General features: G+C 37.4%; 1 protein-coding gene across 2 annotated transcripts in view; it reads right to left on the reverse strand.

The window, feature by feature from the left end:
- Positions 1 to 12,150, reverse strand: part of RNF213 (ring finger protein 213) — a 175,184-nt gene that overhangs the window by 113,742 nt on the left and 49,292 nt on the right. For both annotated transcript variants that reach the window (XM_043999869.1, XM_043999868.1), the window contains exons 10-11: positions 9,410 to 9,648; positions 5,765 to 5,968 (exon numbers count right to left, since the gene is read on the reverse strand). In XM_043999869.1, coding sequence (XP_043855804.1) covers positions 5,765 to 5,968; positions 9,410 to 9,648 — 443 coding nt within the window. The remainder of the gene's footprint in view (positions 1 to 5,764; positions 5,969 to 9,409; positions 9,649 to 12,150) is intronic.

Below are 12,150 nucleotides of genomic sequence, written 5' to 3' on the forward strand. Positions count from 1 at the left end.
CCATCTGTTTTCAGATACTATCAGTTCTTTCTCTGCAGATGGGCTGCAATCTTCATAAGTCCTTCAGAGTTATATTGGATCATTGCCTTGCTGAAAATAACCACATGCTTCCCAGCAGACCATCCCCCACTATTGCTGTTATTTTGTATACAGTACGTTTCACTCTGCTTCAGTTCATGTAGGTCTTTCCAGGTTTTTCTGATAGTATCCTGTTCATTATAACCTGTATATAGTACCTTAAGCTTGACAGAGAATTTTCATCATAAAAGCCCAGCAAAGTAGGTACCATACATTTTGCCATTATAATCAAGCATCATAACTATTTCCCTCCATCCCACTCCCTTCCCATGATATTTACTCTTACCTTCTTTTTACCCATTCCTCCTCAAAAGTGTTTTACTTCTAGGGCAGCTAGATGGCGCAGTGGTTAAAGCGCTGGGCTTGGATTCAGGAGTACCTGAGGTTCAAATCCAGCCTCAGACACTTACTAGCTGTGTGACTCTGGGCAAGTCACTTAACCCCCATTGCCCCGCCAAAAAAAAAAAAAAAAAAGTGTTTTACTTCTGACTATCCTCTCCCATTGCTCTGCCACTCCCTTTTTTCACCCTTCCTTCCTTATCCTCTTCCCCTCCTACTTTCTTGCAGGATTAAATAGATTGCTCCTCCCAATTGGGTATGAAATCTATTACCTCCATGAGCCCACTCCAATGAGATCAGGGTCCCTGAGCTAATTCTGTGTTCTAAATTTTTCTTCCTCCCTCCCTCCTCAACCCTCCCTATGAGATCAAGCAATTCAATATGTCATACTGGTGCAGTAATGCAGAACATCTTCATCTTTCTTCAAAGTGTTTTGCTTTTTACTGCTCTCTGCCCCAATCTGCCCTTTCCTCCTTCCCTTCTTCCCCCCACCCTTTTCCTCCCTCCCCCCTCCTCAAGGCAAATATACATTACAATTCCTACTTGAGTATGTATGTTAGTCCTTCTTTGAGCCAATTCTGATGATATTAAGGTTCACTCACTCCCCAACTCCTTCCCCCTCTTCTACTCTCCTCCATAAGCTCTTTGCTTGTTTCCTTCATGTAAACTACCTCTCCCCAGACCATCTCTCCCCCTTTTCCCTCTCCCAGTTTATTCCTCCTACATCTCAACCCTATTTTAATGATGTCATCATGGATTAGTTAGGTGGCACAGTGGACAAAGCACCAGCCCTGGACCCAGGAGGTCCCAAGCCCAAATCCAGCCCCAGACATGAGACACCCCACACTGTCTGCCCCACAAAGAACAAAACATAAATGCTTTACAGATATCATCCCTTCATATTCAGTTCAGTCAATAGCCTCTTAATGATTTCTCTGAGTCTAGTCTCTTCCTTCACCTATTTATCTTCCACACAGCTATTCAAGTTATATTCCTATATGAACTGTCTATTTAATCATGTTACTCCCCTACTCAAGAACCTACAATAGTTCCCTATTGCCTCTAGGATCAAATGTAAACTACTATTTGGCATTTAAAGTCCTTCACAACTTGGCCCTGACATACCTTTTCAATCTTAATAACATAATATTTGCCTTCTCTGATTCCATGGCACAACCAAAATGTCCTTTTCATGTTCCTAATAAAAAAAACTCCATCTCCTATATTCATGCCTTTATGTAATCTGGACTGTAATGTACCACTTCCTTAATTCCATTCATAAAACCCTCAGGCTCCTTCGAAACTCAACTCACTCACTTTTTTTTTGTTTTGTCTTGTCTTGTTTTGTTTTTTAGCTGGGCAATGAGGGTTAAGTGACTTGCCCAGGATTACACAGCTAGTTAAGTGTCAAGTGTCTGAGGCTGGATTTAAACTCACGTCCTCCTGAATCCAGGGCCAGTGATTTATCCACTGTGCCACATAGCTGTCCCCCAAGCTCACTCACTTCTAACTCTACACAAGTCCTTGTCTTCTTATATATTTCTCCAGGTTGCTCCTTAAAGTGAGAGATTATTTATATTTTCATATTTGTCTTTGTATTCTCAATTCCTTAGGATTGTCCTTGGCACATTATGCATGTTGAATAAATATTTATTGATTATGTAAAATTAAAGTGTTTTTAGAATCAAAACATTTTGTGCAGCAAGGAGGCATGTAGAGCAAACTGAAAGGGCAATACAATTTTAAAGAGAGCAAAAAAATTTAAAAGGTCAAAAAACTCACAAAGAAGAGAAATGAGTACTAAAATAAGACTCAAAAAAAAGATTCAAGGCAGCTAAATAAAGAAACTTCAAAGTAGTCTTGATTTTAAAGATGAGGAAACTGGTAAAGAGGGTCAATAATTTGCCTAGGATCACAAAGTTATTTCTACCGGTGATTAATAAAAGGAAACATAAGAAACAACAGGCTACTAAAGAAGTAACTAAAGATTGCAAAGAAAACCAAGAACAATCCAACAACTATTAAAGGGATGTCATTGCAGGAATAGGGATCTTTGTTGGTAAAACAATGAGAGTTAATATAAAAAATTGTAATAAATCACTTCTGTTTGGCCCTTCACTTCCTCATTGGTAAAAATGAGGGGATTGATCTAAACAACCTCTAAAATTCTTTCTAGTTCTCTATCTATGGCCCAACAAAAAAAAAGTCTTAAAAACATTTGCTATAATAACAACACTACTAGTATTTTTATATCAGTTAAAAATTTCCTAGGAAAGCCTACACATAAATTCCGGATGTGATCCAAAGTTAAAAGGACATAGAAGTAAATGTCAAGTGTCTGAAGCTAGATTTGAACTCTGGTCCTCCTGAATCCAAGGCCAGTGCTTTATCCACTGTGCCACCTTGCTAGCACCAGCCCTGGATTCAGGAGGACCTGAGTTCAAATCCAGCCTCAGACACTCAGACAGTTGACACTTAACTAGCTGTGTGACCCTGGGCAAGTCACTTAACCCTCACTGCCCTGAAAAAAAAAAAAGGGGGGGGGGGGAAAGACACAGGTGAAAGAAGGAAAAAAAATCATAGTTATTTAACTTAATTCAAATATGTTTTCCAAAACCATAAATTAAACACTACAAATTTATAAACTGGGTGCCTTTTATTACACAGCCATAGTTCAATGAGGAATAAAATTGTTTTTTTGTGAATTTTATTTTGGAGGGGGTAGGGAAGAGGTGGACATGAAATCTAGGCCTATGAGTTCATCTATACAGGAAACACCATTAGCTTCCATTTTTTTATAACCACAAAAATCACTACATTTCAATTAGGTAATAGCCAAACAAATCATTGTATATGAATATAATGACATATCCAGTATAATACATACTCTTCCAGGGCAAGCAATTATTTCTTTTTCTTTACATATCCTACACCTAATACACTGTTAAAATTTGTACTCAGAACAAAGTAAAACCAAGAAAACAATATACACAATGACTATAAAATGTAAGGAAAACAATATTTAAAGGGAACAGAACTAAGGTGAATGCAAAGACTAGTCTACTCCAAAAGACTGAAGATGAAACAAATCCTCTCAAATATATAATATGTTTGTTGTTCTACAGTGGTAAAATAATGCATGTGTGATCAGAAATAATCAACGGGTTGATATATTTTCCTCAACCACAGTTTGTTAAAAGATAGAGTTTCACTATGGGGCCAAGGGGCACAATTTATTTTGAAATGACACAGATACAGGGGCAGCTGGTGGCGCAGTGGATAGAGCACCAGCCCTGGATTCAGGAGGACCTGAGTTCAAATCCAGCCTTATATACTTAACACTTACTAGCTGTGTGACCCTGGGCAAGTCACTTAACCCAATTGCCTCATCCAAAAAAAAAAGTGAACTATAACATTAAAAAATAATGTAAGGGGCAGCTAGATGGCGCAGTGGATAGAGCACCAGCCCTGGAGTCAGGAGTACCTGAATTCAAGTCTGGCCTCAGACACTTAACACTTACTAGCTGTGTGACCCTGGGCAAGTCACTTAACCCCCATTGCCTCACTAAAAAAAATAAAAATAAAAATAATGTAAAAGCAAAGAAAAAAAGAAAGCAAAGGTGCTTGTTTTTTTAAAGTATAATGCCAGGTCCCTTTGATCAAGCAATATCACTACTACACGCAATCCAAAGAGATAAAAAACAAAAAGTAAAAGAATCCATGTTTAGAAAAATATTTATAGCAGCTCTTTTAGTGGAGACAAAGAATTGAAAAGTATAAGGATGCCCATCAATTGAGGAATGGCTAAACAAGTTGTTGTGTATGAATGTGATGGAATACTATTGTACTATAAAAAATGGCAAGCAGGATGCTCTGGAAAACCTGGAAAGACTTACATGAACAGATGTAATGTGATATGAGTAGAATCAGAACATTGTACACAGTAACAGAAATATTATATTATGATCTACTGTGAATAACTTAGCTAATCTTGGAAATATAATGATCCAAGACAATTCTGAAGGACTTATGATGAAAGGTGCTATCCATCTCCAGAAAAAGAACTGGTGAAGCCTAAATGCATGTCAAAGATACTTTTTCTTTACTTTGTTTTTATGGGGGGGGGTGTTATCTGTGCTTTCTTCACAACATGACTTACATGGAAATGTGTTTGGCATGACTACACATGTATAACCTATGTCAAATTGCTTGCCTTCTCAATGGAGGAGGGGGAATAAAAGGGGAGAGAATTTGGAACTTAAAATTTGAAAAAAAAGAATGTTAAAATTTTACATCTAAGTGGGGAAATATTAAATTAAATAACAGAAAAAAATAAAGTATAATTCTAGGGCTCAAGGAAATAGAAAGGTAAGATGAATTCTACAACTACAAATTAATATCACAACTAAGTGATGAATCCTCATAAAGACATAAAGGAAAGTCAAGGAAGTTTGTTTCTGCAAGTGATTCTCCAAATTTTCAATTCTATAGATCATGTTGACAGCAATTCCACTGACCACCAAAACCATCTGTTCCTTCCTTGCCATCAATGAAAATAAAAACAAAACACAGAAATCACAAATGCTGTTTTTAATAAGATATCAGTGGGGGCAGCTAGGTGGCCCAGTGGATAAAGCACCGGCCCTAGATTCAGGAGTTCCTGAGTTCAAACCCGGCCTCAGACACTTGACACTTACTGGCTGTGTGACCCTGGGCAAGTTACTTAACCACCATTGCCCCGCAAAAAAAAAATAAGCTATCAGTGGAGTGATGTCTAAATTATTTAAATTCTTTATTATATTTAAGACCAACAAATATGATCATAAGAACAAGACAGCAGATAATATAAGAAACTACAAATTTTAAGATATGAGTCTATTTTGAAAATAAAGTATAAAAATATATTTGTGTATATATATTTAAGGCAGCATGGCATAGTGAATAGAGAGCTAGCCCTGGAGCCAGCCCTTGGATTCCAGTCCAGCCTCCAACAATACAGGTTGCATGACCTTGGCTAAGTCATTTAAGGTCATAGTACCCTATGCAACTCTGTAAGACTATCAGTTGCAAAGAAAGTTCATTGGTAGTGGGTATTTCCTCATCTGGGAAGTTTCATATGTTAATGAAATCACAAGTCCAATCCCTATCTAGGTAAACATTAAATTTAACAAGATACTAACAAATTGTTTTATTTATATTACAAGTAAATTACTAGTATATGCTAAAATCAAAACAGTAAGTTGTAACACACAAACATAGATGCTGTGCTATATTATCTTGGACTGCCAGTAGAGCAGAGATCACACTTTGAAAACCACTTTCTAGAAAACATTAACACATAACTTACACCTTATGTGACTCTTGAATCTTCTGAAATTGATAGAAGGCGAGGCTCTCAAGACCAGCCCAAGTGCTCTGAGGCTGGATTCGGATATCCTTTCTTTGGTCAACAAATTCCACAAAATGGTGCAGAACAGGGAGAATCCACACCCAAGAGAAAATTTCTTTTTTAATACACTTTTGGCACATATTTATCAGGTGTTTTTTCAAGCTAATAAGGAAAAAAATCGCAAAGTAAGTATGGGTAGCAAATGACCACGGAAACATCCAACACTTTTTCCTCAAAAAAAGAATTGCTACTTTGAACTACAGCATAAGATGCACAGATTTAAAGAATAAAGGAACCTCAGTGATCATCTAGTACAAACACCTTATTTTAAATGAAGAACCAGACTAAAAAAATCTGGTGATTTGCCCAAGGTCAAGAGTTTAAAACATGTAATATGTGTGTGTATAAAAAATGATGAAAATATATTTTCTGCTGGGCTGACTACACAGAGGAAACCCGATAAATATGGGTTGCTCCTGGATTCCCCCTTTTCATAGAGCTACCCCCAATACTTGTATCCATTTACTTAAGTCAAGAATAGTGGTTTCCAAACTTTTTTTGTTTTCAAGTGTTCTTTGCCATGAGGAATTAGAGCATATTAGACATGTAAGTTGGCTAATTTCCAAGCAAGTTGGGAGTCATGAATATGCAGCTTTCCTTCAATAAAAGCCTTTTGGGTTGAGTTCTTTGCAATTTCAATTAGTTTTAAGGTTAGTGAGTATGTAGTAGAAGTTTTGTCTAGTAAGTTAACAATATACTTACCATACTACATACACTAAGGTAAAAATTTATATTAAGCAAATTTTGAAATTTTAAAATCTGCAAAAACATAATTTTATACGTTAGTGGTAGCAATAGTAAAGAAGAGAGGAAGAAGGGAAGTTTTCACATGTCTTAAATGTGAGTGATCAAGACCATTTTCAGATTTACAGCAGACTGTAACAGAGAAAGGCATGTATATAAAAATATTTTACATATCATTGGCAAGACTCCATTCAACAGACAATAAAAGATTCACCTATTAATTAGCCTTTTCTAAAAAAAAGTTTTAGACTGTTCCTTAATGACACTAAGGAACCAATCCCATGACTAGATTCTAGAGTAGGTCAATGTAGAACAGTAGAACATCCCCTAAGTATGTGAAACAATCTATACTCAACAGAATAAGTTTCAGTTTTAAATTCACAATTCCAAGCTTCAAAAGTTTCAATTGTATATCAATCAACATATAATGGCAATATTTTATAATAATAATTTATGCAAATGAATGATAAAACCAATTTTACAAAAGATTTTAAATATTTTGCACAAACTTCAGGGGGATCAAACTCAAAAATTTCTTGAGTCCTAGCTATGTAAACTGGGCAAGTGACAACCTCTACAAACCTGTTTCTTTAACTAGAAAACAGAGACAACAATATCTGTAGTATTAAGCTCACAGCACTGTTATGAGGAACAAATGAAATTAGGTACTCAAAGTGTTTTAATATTTATAAGATGATATATGTGTCCACATTCACTATTCTCATGGTATATATCTTCTATAGACATAAAATCTCTACACAGTCAATTCCAAATGTTCCCTAACACTGGCTGCTTTACATAATCCTGATAATAAATGATATATGAAAAACCTTGTTTTGGACCTGTGCTATTTCTGAATGAAATTTTTTTAAATGTAGAACCTTCTTCATTTTAGATACTTAGGAGAGACTAGACCCCCAAAGTTACAGTTTATTTCTTTCAGAAGGGCTAACCATAATTCTCCATCACTACCTTACATCTGGCAGTAGTGAAAATATTTTCACATATATTATCTTATTTGACTCTCATAACAACTCTATGGAGGAGCCAGAGAGGTTTTATTAAATTCCATTTACAGATTAAGTAAATACAACATGACTTGCCCAAGACTGGAAGGTCAGTAAAAAGGGGAATGGGATCTTGTGACCCCTAGGTTCAGGGTTTTTCAAAAACCAACAACATTCCTCCTAAAAGTAACCTGAGCCTGAAGGAAAAGAAGGGTTAACCAGAAAACAACATAAGGAAAATGAATATTACCACTGCTTCTGCACAGATAATTCTCAACCCCCCTCAATTCTAAGGATTTTACGGATTAAAATAGCCTAGTACGAGGAGTAGTAGCTAGGTGGTGCAGTGGATAGAGTACCGGCCCTGGAGTCAGTAGTACCTGAGTTCAAATCTGGCCTCAGATAATTGACACTTACTAGCTGTGTGACCCTGGGCAAATCACTTAACCCTAATTGCCTCACCAAAAATAAAAAATAAAATAAAATAGCCTAGTAGAGCAGCTCTTCATCTTTTTTTGCATCAGAAATTTGGCAAAGGCTCTAGTAAAGTCTACAGACAACTCCTCTGAATCATGTTTTTAAAGAACTAAAGGTGTGGGGGAAATGATTTATTATACTGTTTGGGGAAAAATTACTATATTGTTTATTTTTTTATTGGGGAGGGAGGTGAGGCGCTAGTGAGGTGAGGCGCTAGTAATTGTTAAGTGTCTGAGGCCGAATTTGAACTCAGGTCCTCCTAAATCCAGGGCCGGTGCTCCATCCACTGCGCCACCTAGCTGCCCCTACTATATTGTTTAAATGCAACCTTATGTGATTAAAGGTTGTCCATACCCAGAATGTTGCTGGACACCAGTAACTCAAGGAAAATCAGAGATGGCTACAAGGTATTTCAAATTTCCCCAGGTCCTGGATCCACCCCAAGCACTCTTGTTTGGGGATAACCCGTTGGATTACACATCTGTCTCAATCTACCTTCATTTCAGGCTGCCCTCTAGGCACAACTGCATACTTGGGGTATGAGGGGTTCCCATGAGGGAAACCTTTGTCAAAATCCTACATAATGTAAATCTTCCAGAATCTGGGTAGAGAGAGCCATTCCCCTTCTGGCTCCCTTTCCTCTACCAAAAGAACCAATAAATTTCTTTCTAAAAAGTATTTCAAATTTGGGTGTCTGTACTTGAAAACAACAAAGGAAATGCTACATTTCACTTAGAGGTTAGTGAAAACAAAGATGTCATCAGTTTCCCATCCATGTTCACAGACCCTATGTTTAGACGCCCTGTTCCAGGAGGTATTTCCAACCCATTTCATACCTACCAGTCTTTGGTTTCAATGAAAAGCAAATTACTACAAGTTTTAAACCAAACTCTTGGACTGACATCATGAGAGAAAGTGGAACATGACAAAATGCTGATATTCTGAGTTGCCTTTAGAAAATCTATATAAGCAAATACACATTTACACAGATACATGCACTATTTTCCAGATATGCTCTTTGTTTAACCAGGCTTTTTAAATTTGCCATTACAAGTAAGCTAAAACTGCTGACTTTGGGTACGAATGTTTCTTGTAGAAAGCTATGCTCCATTCCCCATCAAATCAAACATACTTTCAAAAAATGCTGTAAGACAAGGCAAACTGGTTATTAGGGATCAAAGCTATACCACCAAAAAAGGAAAAGTGGACTAAAAGGATAACGAGTATTCATTTCAAGAGCAAAAGTGCTTCTGGCAAAGCTCTTCAGACAGATGACTAGTCACACTGAGCTCACACGTATGTACATATTACATACCTCAGAGTTGCCTCTGAAATGTCCTTTAGTTCTTGACCAAACTCAGTTCTTGAAATCGAGTCCAAACAAAGAAGTTTACACAGTGAAATGAGGTCTTCTTCCTTTGCAGGCAATGTATATTTTTCAACTAATATGAGAATAATTACTCCCATTTTCAATTTACTCTTAATTGGACAAAAAGAATCATCACTGTTCTTGTCCAAAAATGATTTCAGCTTGTCCCACAATTCTTGTTTCACCTAATCCCATTAAAGGAAAGAAAGAAAATAAGGATATGGTTTAATTAATCAATATTTTCCTTTGCAGTTAACTGTATTACAGTGCTTGCTGACTGAGATGAGACCCCAAGAAGTTTAGTTTGGCAGTTAGCTGACTAACAGATCCTTTATAACATGCCATAGCAGGTCACATGACAGTTTAGAGGGAATGATACATCTTCTCAATGCCACCTGTCTCCTCCCCCTTTCTCTACATTCTCCCTCCCCACAAACTAGTTATCCTTAAGCCTCAGGGATAGCAGGAGTAGCAATGGCAGCCCTAATAACATCAGAAGCTACAAATTAATCAGCCACAGAGGACAGTCAGATAAGTACTCCAAATGTCAACAAGTGATGCCTTACTCTGGTATCAAATGGAGACAATCCTCTTTATGGATTCTACTTACTGTTGAGTAAGTAGGGATATAAGAAACAGACCAAGCCACATTCTATCTAGGTAAAGGGACATCAAAGTCAAGTTGATCTAGATGGATTTAAATCAGTCTACTACAAGATCATAGATCACAGAACTTAAGAGTTTAAAGAAATTTTAGAGATCATAATCTAACCTAAGGAGGAGGAAATTAAGGTTCAAAGCATTTATATGATTTGTCCAAGGTCAAAAAGTTAGCACAAGGGGCAGCTAGATGGCGTAGTGGTTAAAGCACCAGCCCTGGATTCAGGAGTACCTGAGTTCAAATCCGGCCTCAGACACTTAACACTTACTAGCTGTGTGACCCTGGGCAAGTTACTTAACCCCCATTGCCCCGTAAAAAAAAAAAAAAAAGTTAGCACAAGTGTAGATCTTGGCATATTTGGTATATTCAATGTAGAACAATAAGAGATGAAAAATAAGTAGAAGTAATTCCATCTCTATTGCATGCCAAAAATGATCTATGTATGCCATCTATGGTAACTGATTAAAGAAAATATTCAATATTATTCTGAATAACCCATCCCCCAGCCAGTAAAGTAAAAACAATATTGTACTGGAAGACAAGAAATCCAGATTCTATAGTTTCTACTCTGTGACTTATATTATCATTTAGAAAGAAAGATGGAGTTGTTCCTAAAGAACACATGTAACCCAAAAAGCATGAAGAAGGTGAAAAAGTGTAACCAGGTAGATCTCTTCCCATCGTCTTAGTGATGTGTTTTAGCAAGGTGTCTTAGTGTTTTAGGTACCTGAACATCTAAGGTTGATTAGATTGAAAGCTACACCTTAAGGGCAAAGAGTTTGTAGTTTTTCTTCTTTTTATCCCCCCAAACTAACACAGGTCATTGCATATTGTAAACAAAAGTTGAATTCAACTGGGGTCTCCTTTTACTTCCTCCCCTTTCTCAAAAGCACTAATAGGCTGAGTAACTTTCACTTCTTCCCTGAGGAACTTATAGTAAGGATGGCCCTGAGGTCTGAGCAGTGAGATTAAAAAAAGAAAATGTATAGCAGAAATTATACCTCATAGCTCAAAGTAATCTATATAATCAGTGGTGAATTTTCCTTAATCTCCTGTTACCTTATAAAATCTGTCAGTCCTGAAGTTATAAACCAACTTCAAGTACACAAAAAGTTGTTAGTAGGAGGTCAGGAATTCAGAACCCATTTTCCCATAACAAAGTTACACATATGTTTAGTTCTCCAAACTAGCCTGCAAGAGTCTAGTTAATGCATAATGTAACTAAAGTAAATTATTATAATAATTAACATATGGGGGGGCCCCCCCCGCAGCTAGGTGACTCAGTGAATAAAGCACCAGCCCTGGATTCAGGAGGACCTGAGTTCAAATCTGACCTCAGACACTTGACACTTACTAGCTGTGTAACCCTAGGCAAGTCACTTAACCCCCATTGCCCTGCGCAAAAAAAACAAAAACAAAAACAAAATCAAACCTATAATGTAACATAACCACTTTTTAACAAAGTTTTTGAATGGAAAACATTTTCATCTACTACTGGGAATGCATCTCCATGTAAAGAATTAATTGTTATTTGAGGTTTTTATTACCCCATCTTTTGGCTAGAATTTTAAAAAACCCCAGCGCACACACTGGCCTGGGACTTAGACACAGCGCCTCTGCAAACTGCACGGTGCTCCACCCACTGGTTGTAGCCATCCCCATGGCGTTGGCACCTCACGTCATCACCACTCACTGACGCCTACATGGGCCTGGCAAAATTATAATAATTGGAAGCCCAGTGAGGGCAGTTATGTGACTATCAGAGCAGCCAGCCAATTGGCTGGAGGCTGTGTAGTCAGCCTGGGGTCTGCTGGGAAGAAGGGAGGTTTTCCCGCCATTCTAGCTTGAAGGTGCTCTGTGTTCTCTGCTGATTCCTGGCCAGTGGTGTTATTCAGGCGATTACTACAACCAATGGGTGGAGCACCGTGCCTCAAATAACAATTAATTCTTTACACCATCATCACCCCAACCAGATCAAGGACTTGCCCTGCTTTTCACTACTGTTGATGGGTGGTTCCCATCACTT

The sequence above is a fragment of the Dromiciops gliroides genome, chromosome 4, assembly GCF_019393635.1.
Source record: "Dromiciops gliroides isolate mDroGli1 chromosome 4, mDroGli1.pri, whole genome shotgun sequence".
Classification (NCBI taxonomy): Eukaryota; Metazoa; Chordata; class Mammalia; order Microbiotheria; family Microbiotheriidae; genus Dromiciops; species Dromiciops gliroides.